The following is a 23,605-nucleotide window of genomic DNA, read 5'->3' as shown; positions in this document are numbered from 1 at the left end:
GGAGCGCTCTAGTCCATCCCCCTCTGTTAGGGTACAAATGTATTTAAACACTCTATCTGCACCCCACATAAGGCTTGGCAGAGCTGTGTGGGCACGGAACTGTGTAACCCTAGAATCCTGGCTTCTGGGTTAGGGGAGCTAGCCTGCTGCTCAGGGAAGGCTCTGTGGGTGCCCAAGGACACCCATATTTAGAGTAGGAGTCGTCCTGCTGTTTGGTGGCCAGGATAGATGGAGTTCTGCCTCCGCAGAGAAAGCTGAGGCATACAGGTGCACCTTTCTGAGGTCTTGGGGGAGCAGCTCTCCCCCCAGAGTCACACAAAAGCTTCCTGAAAGCCGCACCTCTTCTCTGTACTGCTTAGGAACTGGTTACTCATCTCAGCTGCACCCGAATGCCACCGACACTAAAAATAGCCCGCTCCCCCCAGCTGTGGGCCAGCCTCTCTTGCACCCCAACCCCATGGAAACCGGCAGCGAGTGGCAGACAGAGACCTTGAGTTCTGTTCTCACCACTCCCTGTCAGAGAAAGGAGTCTGGGCGAGCAGGCAGGGATAGAGAGAGCACTGGTGGTCAGGCAACCTGACAAGCAGGAAAGCAAAGGGTTAAAACTTCGGGGAAGGATGAAGAAATGGGGGCTGGAGGAGAGGGCACCGTGAGCTTGGCAAGAATCAGAAGTCTCTCCCCGCCCACTCGCAGGTCCCATTAGGCTTGGGGGACCTGAGCAGTGAGTGGGAAGGGGCGTCCAATCCCAGGCCCCAGGGGGCGGCCGTGCACATGGGGGAGGAAGCAGCGCAGAGCCGTCCACGGCGGCGTGTCACATGCGCGCGCGCTCGCGCGCTCGCACACACACTCACACACGCACAGACAGGCACACACGTGTGCCCGGGTATATATAGTTGCCAGTCCCTGGGCCTGCCGCTCTGCAGTGGGCGCCGGCTCCCTGGGTTGGGAGGGGGCTCACGGGGCGGGTGGGAGGGTGGGGGGCCGGGGTGGGGTGGGGCAGGATGCTGGATGGCCCGTTATTCTCCGAGGGGCCCGACAGCCCCCGGGAGCTCCAGGATGAGGAGTCCAGCAGCTGCCTCTGGGTGCAGAAGTCCAAGCTGTTGGTGATTGAAGTGAAGACTATTTCCTGTCATTATAGTCGTCGCGCTCCTTCTCGACAGTCCATGGACATCCAGGCCAGCTACTGGGCCCGTGGGCCCCAGAGCCGCACGTGAGTGAAGGAGGGGTGAGGGGTAGCAAGTGGTGGGGCGGGAAGTGGGGTCGAGACCTCCCCGCTGGCACCAGCGATTACTGCTGTCCCCTTCTCTTTCCCGCGCCTCCCTCCCCCCACTCGTCGAGGACTGGGGCCTGAATCTTTGAGCGCTGTTTAGGGGGACAGGAGTGCTAGTGGCAGGCGGTGAGATGGGGCAGTCGCTGTTAAAGTGTGCATGGAGAGATGGCGAGGAGTCTCATTTCGACTTCAGCCCTAACATATACGCACGTGCACTCGCTCAGACACTCACACGAACCCTCCCACATGGCTGCCCCAAGTGGTCTCCAGTGCTCCCAGCTCCCCGGACCTCGGCTCTCTGTCCCCGCAAACTGCTCACCTGGGTTCCTGCTCATTGTCCCAGGTGTAGGCTGCGCCCGGGATCCCCTGAGCCGCCACCCCGCCGACCCTGGGCCTCCAGGGTGCTGCAGGAGGCGACCAACTGGCGGGCGGGGCCCCCCGCCGAGGTCCGAGCCCGGGAACAAGAGAAAAGAAAGGCGGCGTCGCAGGAGCGGGAGGCCAAGGAGACCGAGAGAAAAAGGCGCAAGGCTGGCGGGGCCCGACGGAGTCCCCTAGGTCAGCTCCGCCCAGAGCCCCGGAACGCCCTTCGGGCGGCCCAACCTACAGGGTTTCCAGTTTTCTCCAGACCAGAGCGCTTCGGGCAGGTGGGGCGACTGCCCCGACCATCCGTGCTCCCGCAGAGTGACCCAGGGGTTGCATGGGCGGGGCCATGGGGAGGCAGAAGGCCAGGGCCCCCTAGCTACGAGGCTCACCTGCTGTTGAGAGGCGCTGCAGGCACAGCCCCAAGGCGCCGCTGGGACCGGCCGCCACCCTATGTGGCTCCACCTTCTTATGAAGGTCCCCACAGGACCCTGGGGACTAAGCGAGGCCCGGAGCTCTCCCGGGCGCCCACCTCATCAGCCCCAGTTCAAGCCACCACCAGGACAGAGGGAGGGCGCACGAAGAAGAGGCTGGATCCTCGAATCTACCGGGATGTTCTAGGAGCTTGGGGTCTCAGACAGGGACGGGGACTCTTAGGAGGAGCTCCAGGCTGTGCAGCAGCCAGAGCTAGGCCAGAGTCTTGCAAAGGGGCCATAGAGAAAAGCTCAGGCCTAGCTGCTGCTGGCCTGAACAATGCTGGTGACAGTCATTCCCTAGGCAAAACGACTGCCAGTCCAGGCACGGACGCAGCTCTCTCTGGGTCGGCGATCAGCAGCCCACCTCGTCCTGTTCCCAGGTCCAGGCAGCACCTCTGGGGGTCAAGGAAAGGGAAAGAAGGAAGTGAGCAGACATGGCTTCCCACGTGTTGGCTTGCCTCCCCTAAAAAGCCTCCAGTTAGGTACAGCCAGACTCTCCCTAGACCCTGGGCTCCTGGAGGCACCGGGTGGAAAGAGTCCCTGGGTCAAAGAGAGGGGGCAGAACACGAGACCCTGGAAGTTTGGAAGGTGACCCGCCGTGCCCACACCCTGCCCCGCATTTCCCGAGGTCCCACTGGTAGAGAGGGCATCTTTGTCATTGACGCCACATGCGTGGTGATAAAGTCCCAGTACGTTCCGACCCCTCCAACCCAGCAGGGTCAACTCGTGCCCTCTGGGGAGTCGTGCAGTGTGAGCGACAGCCTCAGGCAACCCAAGCCCTGTCACGAGGAGGAGGGCGAGGGGGCCGCTGCCAACCCTTCAGTTTGCCAAAAGCGACTGTTGAGCAGTCGAGTCTTAAACCAACCGAGCGAGGGTCGCGAGTGCGAGGCTAAGGTCGGACAGCAGGGGGATTCTTCTTTGGAGGAGCGCTCCTCCAGCGGTTTGGGGTTCCTTGTCGGCGAAGTGAACCCGCGAGACGCCCCCAAGCAGCCAGGTAGCCCAGAGCACCCGACCTTAAGCCCAGCGGCTCCGGGATGCGCGGGCAGCTTGAAGGGCTCAGAAGCGGCTGGGGTCCCGCGGCGCGCGGGCGGGGGCTGGGCGCGGACTCCAGGGCCCTACGCCGGTGCGTTGCGGGAAGCCGTGTCCCGAATCCGCCGCCACACCGCCCCAGATTCGGACTCAGACGAAGCCGAGGATCTCAGCGTCCATAGTGGCTCTTCTGATGGAAGCGACACAGACGCCCCAGGCGCCTCCTGGCGGAATGAGAGGACCCTGCCTGCGCTTGGGAACACCCGGCCCAGGGAAGGCGGGAAGACACCAGGGCTGAGCGACAGTATCCAGGAGATTGTAGATGTCATCAGTCAAACCGAGGAAGGCCTCGTCCAGGAGGACACCAGGAAAACGCCACAGGGAAATAGAGAGAGGGAGTGAGCGATGCCCCTCTTTGTTCTCGTGTGGCTTAGCCCATCCACCCTTGGGCTCACTTCTCTCTCTTTCTCCAGGCTTCGTTTGCTTCCTTTTCTTCTTTTCCACCTATACCTGTTCCCACACTTGAAACAGAGGAGAGGAGAGGAGAGGAACGAGGGAAGGTAGCGATCACCAACTCAAGGGTTAGTTTCAGGGAAAGTGAGGGTGGGCCCCCCACACCTGCTACATTCGGTGTGGAACTGTTCAGACAGACAAAGCAAAGGGGCAGGAATGGTGGCTGCGATGGTCAGGGCAGTGTCCCTGACAGGAGAGAAAAAGTAATGAAGAGACCTTGAACCTAGTGACCGAGTGGAGGAGACAGAGGGACTTTGGGCAGAGAAGAAATGAATGCATACACACAACCAGCAACCTGGTGAGAGGGCTCTCTTTGATGTTACAACTCCAGTTTCAATTCCAACTCTGCCACTGACCTAGCTGGTGGACCGCAGAGTAACTATTTTTTGCGCCCCCGGCATCCCGGACTTCTGTAAATGTAAAACGAGCGCTTTCTGCCTCCCATTCTTTTGTCCCTAGGATTTTGTGAATAGGCTAGTAGAGTCTGAGGGTTCTTACCCACCTCGGCCATCCTCAGCTCTGAAGATTTTCAGATTTTCAGATTTCAAGATTTTCAGATTTAAACGGACAAAGGGCTTCTATTCCAGTTTCCCCAGTTTAGGTGAGTGAGTGCTCCCACAGCCGAGTAGGATCACTATCACTGCCTCTGGCCTGCTGTGGCCTGCTGTGGCCCAAGCTGGAGAGGGAAGGTAGCCAATGAATCAGCTTGGGACACTTTTAGGCCTTCCCCTATTTCCTCCATCTCCGTGTCCTTAGTGACGCTCTGAAGTGTTACCGGGATTTTCCACGCAGACCGCATCGCCCACCGGATAGGACCCTGACAATTTCTGTGTCTCTCCAAGGAAAACAGCCAGGCGAGGAGGAAGGAGGATTTTTCAGCAGACGGTGCGGGGTGTGATACTCGCTGTAGCCACTACGGGGCGCGCGCAGGTCGCGGATTCCCCCGGTTGCTGGTGCTCGAGTGCCCCTACACCAGCACTGCCAGTTATCTGGATCCCTAGTTACCGGGCGCCGGTTTCCTGCCTTGACACCTCCAAACCGCGCGCGGGGCCGGGAGCAGGCCTCCGGCCTCCCAGACTTCTGGGGCGCGCCGAGCTCTTCTTTGTATTAATCCACGCCAACCGGCTTGAGACTGACATTTAAGCCTTTCTTCTTCTTCTTTTTTTCTTTTCTTTCTTTCCAACCCTGGGCACTTCCTCTGTGTCTGCCATTTATTAGCCATGTGACCTTGGCCAAATCACTTCACCTCCCTGAGCCTCAGTTTCCTCATCTGTCAAATGGGGGTTTATAAACACCTACCTCGCAGGGTTGTTGTGAGGATTTAATGAGGTAATGTATATAAGGCGTCTTGCACAGTGCCTGGCACATAGTGGGCGCCCAATAAATCTACTCGTCCCTTTATGCAGCTCTGGACTCTCTTTCGCTGACCTATCCCCCACTGTGTCCCTCCCTCAGGGCTTCTTGACTTCTTCCCGCTCGTTGTGAGGGGGAGGAGGACCCCTCTCTGGTGGAAACTTCTAGTCCACCCTGTTCCCTGGCTGGGACTCTCCCTTCCTTGCCCCCCAGTCCCACCCCTGCCGGCTCTTCCCTCTGCCCCGGTGCACTCCCCCCTCTCATTCCGGGCAAGGGCTGAGTCAGTCTAGGTAAATTTAGCCTCCGGCTGGGCAGGAGCGGGGGCTTCACCCAGACTCAGTCGCCAGGTCGAACCAGTCCCTCTGTCCCTACTCCCGCTAACTCTAACTCCCGCAACTCTTTAGACCGCTCTCAAACCACTCAGGCTTTTAGCCTCCAATTAGCTCGACATCATACCCAGAGAGTCTCAAAGGCAGGACGCAGAGTGGGCAGGGCTCCCAGACCACAGCCACAGCTGGCCTCGACTTAGCAGAGGAGGGTCTCCTATTCGGGTTTCCCAACTCTAGGGGCGTTCACTGGTCAGAGCTCAGCAGGAATATTCATTCACCTGCGATCCTGTCTGTAACCTACACATTTCCTGTTGCTCTTGGTGGAGGAGGCCAAGGAAGCCCGGTCACCCTGGGCAAAGATCAAAGATATCAAAGGTCTTACCACGTCCAATGCAGTCCTTTCTGCTGCCAAGCAAAACCTAGCATTTACTGAGTGCTTCCTAGGAACGCGACTCTGGGCTGGGCTCAAGGGCAGAAATGGCAAAGCCTGCCTGACAGTGAGGGAGATTGTGTTAAGTTCTAGGAAGAGTCAGTCAAGGGAGGTCCTAACTTTAGGGAGAGTTCACAGAGGAAGTGACTTATAGATAAAAATTAGGGAAAGAAGCCCAAGCCCGATTGGTGGCGCTCTCCTTTAATCTCAGCATTCAGAAGGAAGAGAGGCTGGTGGGTCTCTGGGTGTTCGAGGCCAGCCTGGTCTACATAATGAGCTGCACGCCATCCAGGCAAAATAAAACATACATATTAAGAAGAGAGAGAAGGGGGCTGGTGAGATGGCTCAGTGGGTAAGAGCACCCGACTGCTCTTCCGAAGGTCCAGAGTTCAAATCCCAGCAACCACATGGTGGCTCACAACCATCTGTAACAAGATCTGACGCCCTCTTCTGGAGTCTCTGAAGACAGCTACAGTGTACTTACATATAATAAATAAATAAATCTAAAAAAAAAAAAAAAAAAAAAAAAAAAGAGAGAGAGAGAAGGAAGCCAGGCATGGCAGCACTTTCCTGTAAACTGGAGTCAGGGGTAGAAAAATGGTCACAAGTGTGAGCCCAGCCTGGTTTACCCAGCAAATTCCAGCCTATCCCAGTTCAGCCCAGCAAGATTCTGTCTCCTAAAAAAGAAAAAGAAGTGAGGGAGGGGAGTACAATCCCTTGGGAACGGGGTTGGGGTTGTGGCTCAGTGGTAGTACTCATGTGTGACTAGAATGTGCTCAGCCCTGAGTTTGGTCCCCAGCATTGAAAAAGACATATCCTAGGTTAGGTAACAACCACCCATTTTGTGTTGTGTGTGTGGGGGGGGAACCTTTGGGTATTTAGGGTGTCAGGGCAACATGTGCCTTCTTCCAGAGCTTGCCAAGGATAGAGTCGGAACCAGCTGCCAAAGTTCTGGGAGAGAATGAGAGGAGTGTCTGCAGGTTTCAGGGCCAGACCCTGGTAAGTAGTATCTTAGGCCCCATGGGGCCCTGTGGGTGGCAAGTTAGCGACTCCCTGCTGTGAAAATGACTTCTAAATCTAGCTGTGTCTGCCAGCCACCCAGCCTTCTGAAGGAGGGTACAACCGCCCCCCACCCTGGAACTGCCCCCTTGATCAGGAAAAAAGACAGCAGGTCCTGGAGGGCTGCTCTGTTGGGGGCAACAGATCTTAGGTTAGCAGGGGACCCCATGACTCTTCCCACAGCTAAGTTCTTCCTGGGAACATTTTCTGCCCCAGAGATCTGTTATGCTTGATAAAGCATTAAGGGAGCCAGGAACCCTGCCCTTTTTAGACTTGGGAGAGCTCTGAGGTGTCCTGAGCCTCCCCCTGACAAATGGGCGAGGAACCCAAGAGCTGTAACTGGGACATCAAAGAGATCAGCGATGTGGGTGTGTTTGCAAGAGAGGAGAGCTGCTCAATGCAGGGTCCTGGGGTGTGAGCACAGAGTGTCTGCTGAGGACAGGCTAGTGTTCTACTTGCCCACTAACCCTGTGTGCCAGGGACATCGAGGCACACCTTCTACCTTTGGGGAGCTCACGGTTACACTAAATTTGGAGCAATGGAGAGATTAGCGTGGCGGCGCCTCTGCAAGGCCAACATTCAAATTTGTGAACCCTTCCGATGTTTTATGGAAAGAAGTGGGAGGAGGACAGGAAAGCACAGAGAGGGCACCTCTTTCACTTGGACTCAGGGAGTGGGACATATCCACAAATGCCTCTGGGAGACATGTCTCCAACGGTGCACATAGAGAGGAAAATTTAAAGGAGGGGTGTTCCTGCCTCTTCATGGCATGTCATGGGGTAGGCTTCCTTCTTTGAATCACATTGTATTAACTAGGATATGCAAGTCATCTGTAGCCGGGCGTGGTGGCGCACGCCTTTAATCCCAGCACTCGGGAGGCACAGGGAGCCGGATTTCTGAGTTCGAGACCAGCCTGGTCTACAGAGTGAGTTCCAGGATAGCCAGGGCTATACAGAGAAACCCTGCCTCGAAAAACCGAAAAGAAAAAAGAAAGTCATCTGTGGATGGATGCTCCATCCACTCATCCATCCATCCATCCATCCATCCATCCACCCATTCATTTACCCATCCATCCATCCACCCATTCAGTCATCCATTCAATCGTCTATCTAGTCATCCATCCACCCATCCCTCCATCCAGTCATCCATCCACCATCCACCCATCCATCTGTCCGTCCACCCATCCATCCATCCAGTCATCCATCCAATCATCTATCCAGTCATCCACCTATCCACCCATTCATTCATCCATCTATCCATCCATTCATCCATCCATCCACCCGTCTGTCTGTCCGTCCATCCATCCATCCATCATCCATCCATCCACCCATTCTTCCATCCACCCATCCTTCCATCCAATCATCCATCTACCCATCCACCCACTCACCTATCTATCCTTTCTATCCATGCATGCATCTATCCATGTATCCTACCTATGCACTTACTGATCTATCCACATCTCATCTATCATCCATTCGAGTGCCTCTCCATATCCATCTATCCGTGCATCTACTTCTTCATCCATGAATCCACTTATTCATCATTTGATGAGGGCATATAATGTCCTATCTGGTGCTGACAAGGATGGCAAAGACACCTAACCTGTGTCCTCAGGCAGGTGGAAGCCTGGTCTACTGCATACACGGATGGCCAGCAAAGCATTCCAAGAGTTGGGAGAGGCAAGGTCACTCTGCCAAGGGAAAGCTGAAGAGGGGATGTTTGAGGTAGTTCTCACAAAGACGAGGAAACAGATGCATCCAGGATGTGAGAAGACATATGAATTCCACAGGGAACAAGGCCCTGGGTAAGAAAGAGGAATTGGTCACGAAGAGGTTACTAAAGGCGAGAGTAAAGCATCTGACCTTCACTGGGGCAGACGCACACACCTGTAGTCCCGGTTACATGGTGGGCTGTGGGTGGGAAACCCCCTGAGCCCAGGAATCCCAAGGCAACATGGGAAAAGCAATGAGGCTCTACCTCTGGCTAAAGAAACACAGGAGCGTTCGTGAGAAGAATCAAAAGAGTGACGTCAGAGAGCTTTGAGCTGGGGGTATCTTCCCTGATTCTCCACCGTGACCTTCGCTGAGCTTTCTCTTTTTGGTTGGTTGGTGTGGTGTGGTTTAGTGAGGATAGGACCGTATCAGAGAAGGGTCTCACCACACAGCCCCGACTCACCTGGAACCCTCTATTTAAGCCAAGCTACCTGAGAACTCCCAGAGAGCCACCCGCCTCTGCCTCCCAAATGCTGTGAGGAAAGGCATGTGCCACCACGCCTGGCATCTTTGTTGACTTGGTTGCGCTTTGGTACTAGAATATGATTTACATACATTGATTTACATGTTTGACTCTGTAGCCACTAAATCTTAGCATGGAAAACACCTCCAAAAAGGATTGTGTAAGAAAGGGGAAGTGAAGCAGGGGGATGTAACTCAGTTGATAGAAACTCATCTAATATTCACAAAGCCCCATAGTTGATCCCCAGAACTCTATAAACTGGGCATGGTAACCCCGCAAGTCCTAGCACTCAGGCAAAAGGATCTGGTATTCACCGTTATCTTCAGCAAATGGAAAACTTGATGACAGCCCGGGGTGCACGATACATTACTTCAAATCATGGAGGGACGATTTAAAATAAAAGCTGTGAAGACAACAGCGCAGCTGTGAAGGAGGATGGCTGCTGTCCAGCCTGAGCCCCTGCAGCCTCTGGCTCTATCCTCCTAGCTAGTGTCTCCAGAAGCTCCCCAAGATTTACCACGAGGTGGCGCTGTTCGAACTTTAGCTCTGAGCTCTACCAGGAGCTTCAGCTGGTCAGTTGCCCATCAGGGACAGGACTGTCCAGGAATGCTCTAGACATCTCTTTTTACCAAGAACTAGGTAAACGAAGAGCCCGAGAACAGACATTTAAGAGAAGATCTGACAGATCGCAACTGTTGTGCAAGGACAGGCCTCATATAGCCTGGCATTCGAGGTAAAATACTAGGATCTTATAAAAATAACAGTGACCCAAAACATAATTTCTGCCACCAAGAATCTCAAAATCAAGTCTCATCCAAGTCTACCCTTCTTTACTGTATCTTAAACACACACATCACACAAGCACACACACAAGAGTTCACACACATACATGTATACACAATACCATACCATATGCATACACACATCACATGCGTGCATGCGCGCGCGCGCGCGCGCACACACACACACACACACACACACACACACACACACACGTTTTCCAGGACTATTCCCTCGACCCAGAAGGCCATCTTCCTATGACATCTACTCTAAATTGGGTTTTTCTCCAGCTTGTTGCATGACACTAATTAATGGTCACATTGGTGTGGCCTCTGGGGAATGTTCTGACTCTCTGGGGAATGTTGTTTCTTCCCAGGATGCTTCAGCATCCTGCCTTTCTGCTCCCTGATGCACCCTTTCCTGTTCTCCTGTTCCGTCTAACTTTCTCCAACTTCAGCCGCTCTGGCAACTCTGGTAGCTTCCCGCTTCCAGAAGCTTCCAGAACCTCTTCAGAGCGCATCTAGCAGGGAATAGTATGTGCCTCCTAGCACTCCAGAGTCCTGTAGGCTACAGGGACATGTGAAAGGCCCCGTGAGACCTTGGTGCCATTTCCCCAGAAATGAAGTGTGCCAGGCTGGCTGTGGCCTGCGGTTTCTACGGGTCAAGCCTGTGTGCGCTCTTCTCTCACCAACTTTAGGAGACCTAGGTTTCTTCTCAACACAGGTCCATAGTGGTGGTGGTTTTGGGAGACACTACTTGAAGGTGGAACATTGTGGAACGTTGTCCACTTTCCCAACATGCTCCAGGGCCCATCTTGGCCCTTGGCGCGTTTTAGAGAGGAAGGGAGGGAGGGTTGGTGCCGAGAGTGGGAGCCAGGCCCATCGAGGTCCCGGGAGTGAATGCGGCATTGTTGGCCAGGCCAGAGTCACAGATAATTACCTCAATTAGTGACAATGGGAGAGTAATAAATACAGGCTTAGTGTCTCCTGCCCCACCAGGGCTCCGAAGATTAATCCAGGCTGACGGGCGGGTCCTGAAAGGCGTGATGGACAATTCATTAAACTCCCCAAATGCCGCACAACCTGGGCGTGAAGGCTGAGTTAGCCCCCTGGGGGCTGCGCCTTTGTCCTGATTGTGTGTCTCCGCCACAGCAGAGCCGAGCAGCCCTTAGAGAGCCGGGAGGTGAGTGGGGCTCCCTGAGCCCGGCCGGGCGGAGGGGGGATTAGGCCTCGGTCTGGCCCTGGTTGCCCTGGCACACTGGCCCGGCCTGACTGGAATGTCCGTCGGGGGGAGCGGACCGAGCGGAGAGGCGGGGCCGACAAGGTGGAGTAAGGGGGGCACACAAAACCAGGGGCAGGAGGAGTTAATTAGACGCCAGCCGAGGAGGGCGAGGGGCCACAATAGGGCTGAAGGGCCGCCAGGGACGGCCCCTTCACTTCCGAGGATTAATAGGGAGGAGGGAGAAGGGAGGGGTTCAGCCCTGGAAGAGGAGGGCTGCCCCTTTTGCCTTAGATGGGCACCTACTTAGCAAGTGTCAGGGAGGCAGGACGCTCTAGTAGCCTGGTTGGTACCCTCAACATCCCTTCCTACGTGTTGGTACACAGCAGTCACGGTTGGAGGTTGGACGGTTGGATGGTTAGGAAGAGAGGAAGAGAAAGATCGTATCCACCAGGAAAAGCAAAGGGGACAGTATATTCAGGGATCTTATTCTCAGCCTCTCATATAACCTACTCTGGCACAGTACTAGTGCTGGATAGCACCCTTCCTTTCCCTTCTCTTCCCCTGGGAGGTTGCCAGGTTAAAGGCACAGCATGCAGAACAGAGGCTGGAGCTGGTGCGATCCCCCAGGAGTAGCGTGCGCATGCACCGGTCAAGTGACTGCAGGTGCACGCGCACACCCCACTATGTCCGCTCAGTGAGTGAATGAAGAAGCCAGCTATTTTCTTGAGGGTCTAAAGAAATGGCCCAGGGCTTTGAGCCCTTTCGCGCTGGACATATGGGCCATATACCAGTGAGGGTGGGGTAGACAAAAGTCCAGGGCACAAGTCAAAGGTGGCAATTCACCTGGGAAAGGGAAAGGAAAAAAATTAATAAATATTTCAGCATCTGGTTGGAAGCTCCGCTTCTCCCTGGGCCTCATGGAATAGGGCAGCCCTGGCTCCTCCTTAGGTGCCACCCCACCCTACCCCCTCCCAGGGGATGACAGGAGAGCGAGTTGGCGGCAGTTCCCTGGGCATATTTATAACCTGCTGCTCTCTCACCAACCCAGTGTGTCTGCTTTTAGCCCAGACGGGGGAGGGGGCAAGGGGGTGGTCTGTCTCATGCCTGGCCCTGGCATGGTGTGGAAAGACTGAGTAAGGGTGAGTTGGTGGGCAGCTCTGCACGGACATTCCTGCTCATACCACAGCCAAACAGCTTATTTTCTCCTCGTTTTGTTATTTTCTTCCCTGGGGCCGAGGACTGAGCCTGCCTGGGGCCGTAGGGGAGGGTGGCCGGACTCTCTGGTATTTGCAGTTACCACTGACAGGGTTTTTCCGAGATGCCAGTGTCCGGGGTGTTCAGTGCTGACCCCCTAGGGACCGTGCAGCCCCGCTGGCTGTCTCGGTCCTCTCAGCTTTTCCGCCAGCCACCCCTGGGATATTTCAGGACTCAGTCCCCGCAGCTCTGACTGAGGTCAGCTCTGTGACCAGGGTCCCTGTCCCCAGTGTGGTGTGTATTTGCATGGCATCTGAAGATCAAGAGTGGGTGGAAGCCTCAGGAAGGTGCGTCAGGCATATTTCGGATGACATTCATTATCTTATGGCCAGCGCCTTGTGTTCTGAGCCCTGAGACTCTTTCTAGGTACGCCCCCCCTTCCTTACTGATCCAGTTGAGAGGGCAGTGCAGACAACACAGGTAATCATGACAAGAGAGTCCTCAGCTCCTAGGGAACACTTGTAGACCCCACAGCCCCTTCACCTGCCCCTCCATCCCTACACCCACCCCTGCTGGGGATCCAGCCCACCTTACACATGCTCTACCATCACACCACACATTTCCAGCATTTTGTTTTGTTTTGTTTTTTTTGAGACAGGGTTTTTCTGCATCGCCCTGGCTGTCCTGGAACTCACTCTGTAGACCAGGCTGGCCTCGAACTCAGAAATCCACCTGCCTCTGCCTCCTAAGTGCTAGGATTAAAGGCATGCGCCACCAGGCCCGGCATTTCCAGCACTTTTATCTGAAGTGTTTCCTTCTATTTGTGCATGCTGTGTTGGGCCCTGGCTTTATTCTTCATTTTCCCATGGCACCCTTCTTTCAAGTTCCAGCTCCTGGAAGAGAAGGGCGCTTACCCTGCTGAAGGCTCTCCTGTGCACACCGAGGGTCTTTCCCTGTGTGCCTCTGTTAGTGTTTGTTGGCCTGGTTGAGTCCCTGGCTGGACCTCTCGCTTGTAGATCATTGCACTGCTAGCATTTGACAGAAGGCTGGTACAGAAAAGGTACCAGTAGCCACACAACCCAAGCTGTCACAGACACTATGTCATTTGAAGACTATCACCTCCTTAAGCGACAACAACAATGGATATTTGAATATTCTCAATTAAGGGTCAAGCAGGGCAAATGGGACTGAGAAGACAGAAGACAAGAGATGTGTCAAATACCTAGTTAGGGGCAAAAGTGGGGGTTGCTCTTTTTCCAACTCCTGCAAGGCACCTCTGCTCAGCACCCCAGTTTCCAGGTTCCTGGGGTTAGGATTTGGGTGAGATTGGTGGGAGATGGTTTGGTTCCTCCATTCTGCTGCTTCTCCTTAACACTGGGCATTGAGTTACAGCAGCCCAAGCTTATACACTGTAGCACTCACTCACACACACACACACACACACACACACACACACACACACACCTGCGTTTGTACCCTGGGACAGCCCAGTAACTTCTTATTTTGGGAGTGCTGAGGGGCTAATAGCTCAGCTTGAGTTAGGACTAAGTCTGCTGGATGATGATCACTGGAAACTCAGAACCTTTTAGAGATCCAGTGTCCCAGGTTGGATCCACTCATCAGAACTGAGCCGGTGCTAGCTTTGCCAGTGGAGAGAAAGGGAAGGAAATGTCACTGCAGGCTCGAGCAGGCCCTGAATCTACTTCTCTACCCACTCACAGAGTCCAAAAAACAACAGGGGTCAGAGTTCACCCCTGCCTCTCCCCCCCCCATCCCCCAGAGGTGATAGCCTGCAGCGGCAAAGGCAACAAAGGATTCTGGGAAGAAGAAACTCTGAGTTGATTGAGACCGGTTATGGCTCTTGGGAAGGTGGGGGTCCTCTGTAGCTTCTGTCAATGCCTTTCAGGTCCTTTCTTGTGGGAAGGGGCTATGATGAAGGTCAGGTATAGGAGTTTAGAAAGGGTTAGTGTTCCCTGAGTCAGGGCTAAGGCTATGGTTGGACAAGGAAGGGAGGAAGAAATGACTGGCATCAGGCTTAGTACTGTGAACAGGATTCTTTTCCTACTGAGTGGTGACTGCAAGCACAGAGGTGGCCTGCAGGTTCATAAGGAATCACAAGGACTCCTCATTCTGGTTCTTTGTGGGTGTGGTTAGCTTACTGATTTGGTTGTGGACCAATCACGCTTGAGGTTTCTTTTGATTGAGCTCTAAGCCTTACCCCTGTCTGGAGGCTAAGCTTTCTGCTCTTCTTTCCTGTGAGCATCTTTAAGCTTTCTGGTTCTGGTCTAGGGCCCACTGTTAACCCATGACTTTTCTTTAATATTATTTATTTATTTACTTATTTATTATTATTTATATGAGTACACTGTAGCTGTCTTCAGACACACACCACAAGAATGCCTCAGATCCCATTACAGATGGTTGTGAGCCACCATGTGGTTGCTGGGAATTGAACTCAGGAACTCTAGAAGAGCAGTCAGTGCTCTTAACCTCTGAGCCATCTCTCCAGCTCCAACACATGACTTGTCCCTGGATGTCCCTTACCTGTAGGTTAGGGCTGGGGTGCTAATAAAGTATTTCCAGGAAGAGTATAAGAGGCGGGCCTTCCACTGCTCAAAGCTTAGACTGCAAAGGAGGATGATAGCCTCCCCAGGGGCAATGACACCCTTTGTCAGGACCTGGTCATGGCTCTCCTTTCATTGCTGCTGTCTCCCCAGCTCTCACACTAGGAGAGCTGGACTGTTGGTGTGGTGAGTCCCCATCAGGTGACACGCTTGTCCTCATCACTTAACCAGCTGCTGCTAGAACAGGAGGTAGCGCCCTGCAGGAGCTCCTGAGCAGGTTTTTCCCTCAGGAGACCTGGATCCCTAGTTGGTCTCATTTAGGGTCATCCAAGGGTCAGGATCTCAAGGGTCCTCTCTCAGGCCCTGGAAAAGAGGTCTTCAACAACTCCATCTCTTCTGTTTGGCTCCAAGAAGAGAAGTCCATTGGAGAGGAAGAGGACATTGCAAACCATGCTATGTTCGGAATTCAAGGACCAAAGTCATTGATAAAAATAGATATTTTATTCCTCAGAGGAAGATACTACATTGATGGGGGCGAGGAGCCAGTAATAGCTACAGTGGAAGGAAATACTGATCCGGTGGGCAAGGGCATCTTTGAGAAGCTGGGTAAAAGAGAAAAGGTCCAGATAACAAAAGGACTGGAGAGCAGAACAGAGGAGGAGTGAGGTGGGGTGAGGGTGGTCTCTGTAACCCAGGCTGGAACCCCCCCACACAATAAATAGTTTTATTTACATAACCGAACGCGTGGCTCTGCGGCCTACTTTCGGTGTAAATTATTTACACAGTGATGAGGAGGCAGGACAGGAAGGGGTGGGAGGAGGCTGAGGGAGGCATGGTTCACAGCTGTTCAATGGCTCCAAGGCAGAGACAAGGAGAATGGAGGGTTTTCCTGCTGGGTCCAGCAACCTCCTTTTCCACGTCCTCACAGCTTTTCATGCCCTTTCACCTCGGAAACTCTTCAGCTACAGGTGGGAGGGGAAAGACCTCGAAGCCCAGAGGTGCTGCTGGTTAGAGAACTCAAGGGACCTATAGGGACCCGAGAGACAAGGAAAGGTGATACCCAGAGAGGTCACCAGGAACCACAACACCATCACGAGCTGACCTCCCCACCCCCAGAAGAAGAATCTTTCTCTCACCCTCTGGCCAAATTGGGGGACAGTGCAAAAGGCGTCTCCCGCAAAGAGGGAGGGAGGTAGGCTGGGTCAAGGCCCTCAGGATGGCAAACGGGTTCGAGCCGACTCAGGCAAGTGGTTTCAGGAGTCCCCAGGTAAGAGGTGGGAAAGATGGATCGCTATGAACCCTGGGACTGTGGCTGGACGCGCTAGGGTAGGTAAACATCAGGGCCAGCGAGTGTGTCTGAGAACTGGAAGAGAGTGGTTCCGGAGGCGCGGCGCCTCATAGACACTCGTGCAGTACGCGCGTGTGCGTGCAGTTGCGGCAGCTGACGTGGCAGCACCAGTGGAAGGTGCAGTTGCAGCGCTCCGTGACGCGCTGCGTGCGCGTGCGGTGGCCTCGGCCACAGCACAGCAGCTCGCAGCCGTCCAGCGCGGGAGACGAGCTGTTGCAAGCTCGCCCAGCTGTGCCAGCTGTGCCCAGGCGGCCACTGTACGTGCAGAAGTTGGGCGATTTCTCGAAGTAGACGAGGTCATGAGGGGAGGGAGGCTTGTGCGCAGGGTCTTCGGGCTCCAGGCGCAGCAGCTCCGCCCGCGAGGCGCGGTTGCTTCCTCGGTTGCCGTAAAGGACGCGGGAGGCGCCGTCGAAGCGGTCGCGCAGCACGTCGCCCACAGCGCGCAGCGTGGGCAGCCGCATCCAACACGTGCGCACCGTGCAGGAGCCGGACATCCCATGGCATTTGCACTCTTGGCGCATCTCAGAGAACACGGTCTGGAGAAGGAGGGGACGAGGGGAGGAGGGAAGAAAAGGTCAAAGCCAACATCCCACGAACCATCACCCATACATCCCCACCCCCACTCCACCCGGGTCATGTGGATGCTGTGGAAACTTCAGCCAAGGTCCAGGTGTGACTAAGCTAGGGAGAGAGGAAGTGCAAAATGGCCCGCTGAGATAGGAACATTCGGCCACACCCTGCTCCACGCCAGCGAGTCACATTTATCTTTCAAAAGTGTGCAATGGAGCCATAGCAATACACACCACATGTTGATAGCCTGCTAACCACTTCTGTTATCAGCTGAGAAACCCCTTTGCCCTCAGCCACCACCTCTTCTCTGTCTTCCCTCCTTGAGTTCTACTCCCTCGGGAAGCCCCTTCCCTGTGCCTCTGTCCCTGCTCACTTATCTTACTTCTCCCCTGCCACTGGTTCCGGACACGCCGACTTACCGTGCGCCCTGCCTCGTTGTTGTGAAGGTTCATGAGGAAGCGTAGGTCCCGCCCCTTCTCCCCAGAGTCCACGAACTCTCGGCCGAAGAGGCGACCGAAATCGATGTTGTCGCTGCAGCCCCCCCAGTGCCAGTCGGGGCCCCCAGGGCCACGCCTCCGGTAGTCGCAGGTGCACGACTCGATGGAGCCTTCGGAGCAGGAGCGCGCCACCGAATGTGTGACCCCAGCGGAGGTGATTGCGAAGATGAACGCTGTTTCTCGGCAGCCTATGGGTGAAGCGACCCCGCATCAGTTGAGAGAACTAGTGGGGCCAAGTCAGTACCCTCTTTGGAAGACTTGGTACCTTATAGTCCAACATCCTTGGAGTACTGACAACCCGGCAGACCGAAGTGCTGGAAAGCTGGTCTCCAGGTCTCTCAGAGAAAGCAGGTGCGTGCGTGCGAACCATGAATGCCCTCCTCTCTACGCTTTACTGAGACCCCAGAGCCTTAGCAGAACTGCTCCAAGGGGAGAACCCAAGTAGAACAAATTTGCATAGCCAAGATCGCTCTACCAGACCAAACTAGTATTGGCAGTGCAAACTTTGCTGGGTTCAAAGCACAACCCTAGCCCTCAGAGATCAGCTTCCCAGGCACCTCTGAGGAAGGCTAGAGAAAAACAGCTGTCGCCCAGCGCCCACGATCCGGAATTCCCTTTCTGTGGGCCAGTGGCTCAGCAACGTTAAAGATTATGCTCACAACGCAAGGCTGGAAAGAACCTGGTGCTGACCTATGAAAACGCCCGGCACCAGGCGATCCGCAGTTTGATCACATATAACCCTGGGACGTCTTCCCTGCCTTCGCCCGCCCATGCCCTGTAGCTGACCCTGCTTTTCCCTTAATCCCGGAAGCGTCGCTTTCCTGGGCACCCACCTCGGTTAACGATCTTGCCGAAGAGGTGGGGCCCGGGAGCAGTGGGGCAGTTCCAGCGGCGGTTTCGGAATTGCCACTTGCACTCTCGCACGGCGCTCTGCAGCCCTCCACTCACGCTGTGCAGGATCCCCGGGTTCTGTCGGATCAGTCGCCGCTGCTTGCGGCTCAGCAGCTGCAGACTGGGCTCGAGCACCAGCTGCAGACTCTTGGAATCCGTCAGCAGGTTCGTGGAGGAGGCAATGTTCACGATGCCCCTGGCGGGTCGCATAAGGGTTCAGTCCGGGGCAGGGGTCCTGCATCCTAACCATACAGGCTGTACCTCCCTGTCCTTGCCTGGCCCTGAGCTCCAGTCTAGTGAGTGGACAGAAGAGGCATGGCTACTTAGCTCTTCCTTTCTTCTTCAAGTCAGCCCCTGAGGAGAAACCCCACCTGCAGCCTTGCCCACCTTGAAATACTTAGGAATTCCACTCCCTTCTCACCTCGCTTCAAAGCTAATATCTGGTTTTTTTTTTGTTCAAGACCTAAGGGACACCTGAGCACCCACCACAGCGAGGTTGGGACCTGTTGCTCAGCGGAAACGGAGTGGGAATGGTCTCTAAGCCTGGTGTACCTGGGCTTCTGCATGCCAATGATGTGCCCCACTTCAGCAGAGCTAGTTCTAGGTGCGAGCACCCTGGATGTGAAGTCACAATACACGAGGGGGATCTGTAGGTTGGTGATCCCCACAGCGTGGGAGCTGGGTAAGGCCGGTGCCTGGCTCTTTGCCCCAGGACAAGTGGAGCGGGACCCCGTACTAGCTCACTTACCACCATCGGCCACTACTGTTGGCGGCCAGGGCTGCGGGCAGAGCGGTCAGTGCCAGTAGCAACGTAGCAGAAAACCAGCTGGGCAGCAGCGCCCAGAACCCCATGGCCTGCCTGACCTTGCTGGTTCTGTGCTGCGGTTCTGACGACTTTGGTTGCTGCCCGCGACGGTGGGACTGGACACAGCGGTGAGGGCAGTGGTGAGAGTTCCCAGGCTGGCTCTAGAAAGTCTGGAGGCGGGCCGCAGGCAGCATGGTTCGCTGTCCTGGCTGCTGGGCTGAAGCAGCCACTGCGGGAGGCACCGCCTCTTATAGTTGCGGCGCTGACTGCAGTGAGAAGAGGCTGCCCCTCCGGGCCGGGCGGCACTAAAAGCACCAGGGCGCACTGGTCAGCACCACAGACAATGAGTGGCGAGCGGAGCTGTGGCTCTAGCCGGTCTGAGCAAAGAGCTGACAGGCTAACCGTCGGGGCTCACCCCCGCCCCCTGCCTGGTGGCCCCCGCCTCCAGGTCTGCACTGGCCGCCGACCCCTCCCCTTGGGATGGCCTCCCACGCGCGCCGGCCTCACTCTTCTGCGCGTCCGGAGCCCGTCGGGGACCAGCATCCGCCAGGGGGCGCGGAGACAATGCACTGGGGACAACCTGTTTGCAGCCTGGATTGCCTCCCCCCACGCGCCGGTGGGGCTGTCCTCTCTCGATGTCCGTCCGTCCCCTCTGTCCCCCTACGCTGTGGTCTCTTCTCTTCCCTATTCTGAATGGCAGGATGAAAGTTGTGGTTCCAGCCAGCGACTCTGTGGAGACGCTTCCTCACCCAGGAACCCCGACGGCTGGACAGAGAAGGAAAAGAAGGAGACAGAGCATGGGTGGAGCTGTGGTCAGGGATTCCCGGGCGTGGGGTGTAGGGGTAGGCTGAGCAACCCGAGCTGGTGGCAGCGAGAAACTCAGAAGCACCCAGCAGTTTGCCTGTGTGGGCTAGGGGGAGTGTAAGTGTCGGTGGGTGTGTCACCCTTGAGATTAAGTCAAAGTGTACATGTGTTCTGAGGGTGCCCGCTCCTGTGTATTGGTGTATCCAGAAACTTCTAACGAAGGACATTTTGAGCCCTTTCCAAATAATTGTGTAATTTGGCTCAGGACAGGGAGAGCATGAAGTCATTTTGTTATAGTCACCACTTAAAGCAGTGTATCAGGAAGGAGGTGGGGCTGTGACAGGAGATGTCCAGAAGGTTGCAATTGTGTTTGCAGGTGGGTGCATGAGCGTGTGTGTGTGTGTGTGTGTGTGTGTGTGTGTGTGTGTGTGTGATTAACTACTCATAGGTGTCATTCTGTCGACCTGGGTACCTAGTGTCACCCTATGGCACATTGAGTCAACCTGTGCTTATCATTAGATGTGTTAGTTATGAAGATGAACCAGGCATGTTTCCCTGGCAATGAGACTCAGAAAGGATAGGACAGCCAGCTGTCAGATGGAGCCAAAGACCAGAAGAAAGAGTGCTTGCGGGAAGAAGCTGGCTCCTTTTGGTTTTGTTGTTGCTGGCTTTGTGACTGGATCTTGCTGTGTGACTCTACCTAACATAAAGGTTTAATATGTAGAACCCATGATGGTCCAGTGACTGCTGGGATTACAGGCCTACACCTACACTGCCACCATAACTGCCCAGCTCAAGATGAACATAATTGGGGTAATAGAGAGACCACTCAGTGGCTAAGAGCACTGACTACACTGCCAGAGGCCCCGGGCTCTGTTCTCAGCACCCAAGTGATGGCTTACAGTCACCTGTAACTCCAGTTCCAGGGAATCAGGTGCCACCTGAACCCTACTGACACCAAGCACACACAGGTGCACATACATACATAAAATAAATCTTCTAAAACTGTTTTTATTTTTTGGAAAAAAAATAACAAATTTGTGTCTCCGTGTGTTTTCTGATTTTCGTTGGATTTTTTTTTTCTCCCAGATTTCTGCAGTGTTCCCAACCCCCCCTCCCGTTTGCCCCTACTCTTATCCAAGAGCCTCAACTCTCTCCATTGTGAATTCTACTTTCCCCTGATTCCAATGATCTTCAGGGCCATGGCAGCCTTGGAGTTTCAGGCTGCTGTTCCCTATGTGGGATGCAGAGGGCACTGCCAGCCTGATTATTATGCACCACTGTCACACAGGGAAGCGCCCCCTCCCCAGGATCTTAATATGTCTCCTCTCTTCCATTTCACAGAGGAAACGCTTGTTATGGCAGTGTTTTCAAGTCCCAGGTCCCTGCTAATAATGAACCCATGTTAAAACCACATTCCCAGGGACTGGGGTAGAGTGTTTGCCTAGCTTGCATAAAGCCCTGGTCTGGAACTCCAGCACTGTGTAAGCCAGGAATTGGTGACACATGGCTGTAACCCCAGCACTCAGGAGTCAGTAAGATCAGAAGTTCAAGGTTATTCTTCACCTCCCAGTATTCTGGAGACACTCTCAAAAACCCAAAGCAAGGCCTGTGGTGGTGCAAGCCTTCAACCTCAGCACCTGGAAGGCAGAGGCAGATGGATCTCTGTGAGTTCAAGGCTAGCCTGGTCTACATTGCGAGTTCCAGGGCAGCCAGGGCTACATAGAGAGTCTCTGACTAAGGGGACAAGGGAGTAGGTAAACACACTTGCTGCCAAGCCTGAGGAGCTGAGTCCCTGAGCCTCACTGGATGGAAGGAGAGAAGACTGACCTCTGACCTCCACAGGCACACAGTGTCCAGTGCACACACATGAACATGCAGACATAGGGAGAAAGTAAATAAGAAAAAAAATTAAATGTAGGCTGGATGGATAGATGGTTCATTGGTTACGGGGACTTGCTGCTCTTCCAGAGGACCTGAGTGTATTTCCCAGCACCCACGTCAGGCAGCTTATAACTGTAACTCCTGCTCCAACTTCCTCCAAGGGCATTCCCACGCAAATGTGAATACGCATATGGGCATAAACAAAAAGCTACAAAGTGAACCTTTTAATTTTTTTAATGTGTGAACAAAACAACAGCAAACAAAACCAAAAGCCCCCCCCCCCAAAAAAAAGCAAAGAAGACCCAGCAGGTGAAAGAAAGTGTTTGCTGGCAAGCCAGGTGAGCTGTGTCTCATCCCTGGGGCCCGTGTGATGAGAGCAGAGAACTGACTCTAAACACCTGTCTTTTGATCTCGGTGAGCTTGCACACTTCCTCACATACAATACACACACACACACACACACACACACACACACACACACACACACACACATGCACAGACATGCACACACACACATGCACAGACACGCACACACACACGTGCACAGACACACATGCACAGACATGCGCGCGCACACACACACACACACACACTCTCACACACGCACACGAGTACACACACACGTACACACATGCACGCACACACACAATAAAATATAAGAAGATTGCTCCAAACCCTGAGATATGTAGAAAGATCCCATCTCAACAACAAAGTAATAATTAATGAAAAATATAATAAATAATCCCCAGGCCAACTCTGTGTCGGGGTACATGCTTGCCAGTTCCAGAACTTGGAAGGCTGAGGCAGGAGGATTAAAAAGCCCCGGGGAACACCAGGCTTGGTAGCATCTGTCATTAATCCAGCACTTGGGAGTTAAGAAGCAAGTGAGTGACATCTGTGAGTCTGAGGCTGGCTTAGTCTACATAGCCAGTTCTAGTGTAGCCAGCCTGGGCTACATAGTAAAATCTTATCTCGAACCTAAAGCCAAGCCCAGTTGTTATTTTTTGCTTTTTTGTTTTTGGGGGTAGAGGGATCTTATTGGTTTGCTGAGACAGAGTGGCCCTGGCTGTCCTGGAACTTGGATTGTAGACCAGACTGGCCTCAAACTCAGACATCCGCCTGCTTCTGCCTCCTGAGTGCTAGCCTGTGCCACCACCGCTAGACTTTTTTTTTTTTTATTATTTTAAATGTGTTTGAGTATTTTGTGTGCATGTATACACATGTATCATGTGCATGTAGTTCATGCAGTGGCCAGAAGAGGGCTTCAGATTCCCTGAGCCACTATGTGTGCTGGGAATCAAACCCCCTCTCTTCTGCAGGCTGCTTAAATGTTGAGCCATCTTTCTAGTCTGTTTGGTTTTGGTTTTTGTTTGCTTTTTTTTGTTGCTAGAAGGTCTTATGTAGCTTAGGCTGGCTTCAAATTAAAGATATGGTCTTAGCTAGCCTTGAACTTCTGACCTCTCTGCCTCCACCCCTCCAGAGGAGATTAGAGGCACGCTCCCTCCCCCAGACCTGACAGCCCCTTTGAACTCAAAGTCTATGCATACTCTTTCTACATTATCAGAGGCTCAGTGGCTGACTGATATGCAGCAGAGCAGGCTGGGGTCCCTTTTCAGAGTTGACACAGAAAGAAAGTGACCTTTAGGTCTGGCCTGCCACCTTTTTGGCACCTCTTGTTTCCGTCTCTTCTGCTTTTTAAGTATGATTTCTGACTATACTCCCTGAATCTGACTCTAAAAGAGCTTGATTCTCAGAATTTATCAGCCTTTCCCTGCTAAGCTATAAATCACTCTAAGGAAGAAATGACTGATAGATTTAGTTACTGTTCCTGGGGCACTTGTGTTTAATTTAAAATGTTTAAAGATGAACCGGGCGAGGTGGCACATGCCTTTAACCCCAGCACTTGGGAGGCAGAGGCAGGTGGATTTCTGAGTTCGAGGCCAGCCTGGTCTACAGAGTGAGTTCCAGGACAGCCAGGGCTACACAGAGAAAC

At 54.0% G+C, this 23,605-nt stretch overlaps 2 protein-coding genes across 2 annotated transcripts; one reads left to right on the top strand and one right to left on the bottom strand.

Annotated features, from left to right (window-relative positions):
* The first annotated feature begins 894 nt into the window (after positions 1-894).
* Ddn (dendrin) lies at positions 895-5,049 on the top strand. Its single transcript, XM_021217325.2, has 2 exons — positions 895-1,210; positions 1,614-5,049. Exons 1-2 carry the CDS (start codon positions 1,002-1,004, stop codon positions 3,535-3,537), a joined length of 2,133 nt encoding a protein of 710 aa, XP_021072984.1. The 5' UTR covers positions 895-1,001; the 3' UTR covers positions 3,538-5,049.
* A 10,250-nt stretch (positions 5,050-15,299) lies between these two features.
* Positions 15,300-19,291, bottom strand: Wnt1 (Wnt family member 1). The gene is made up of 4 exons (XM_021217265.1): positions 18,868-19,291; positions 18,062-18,315; positions 17,151-17,416; positions 15,300-16,697 (listed from the first exon to the last, which is right to left on the bottom strand). Exons 1-4 carry the CDS (start codon positions 18,969-18,971, stop codon positions 16,209-16,211), a joined length of 1,113 nt encoding a protein of 370 aa, XP_021072924.1. The 5' UTR covers positions 18,972-19,291; the 3' UTR covers positions 15,300-16,208.
* Positions 19,292-23,605: the final 4,314 nt, after the last annotated feature.

The sequence above is a fragment of the Mus pahari genome, chromosome 17 (assembly GCF_900095145.1).
Source record: "Mus pahari chromosome 17, PAHARI_EIJ_v1.1, whole genome shotgun sequence".
NCBI classification, from domain to species: domain Eukaryota; kingdom Metazoa; phylum Chordata; class Mammalia; order Rodentia; family Muridae; genus Mus; species Mus pahari.
The sequence above is the reverse complement of the archived record's forward strand: the minus strand, read 5'-3'. Positions and strand labels throughout refer to the sequence as shown.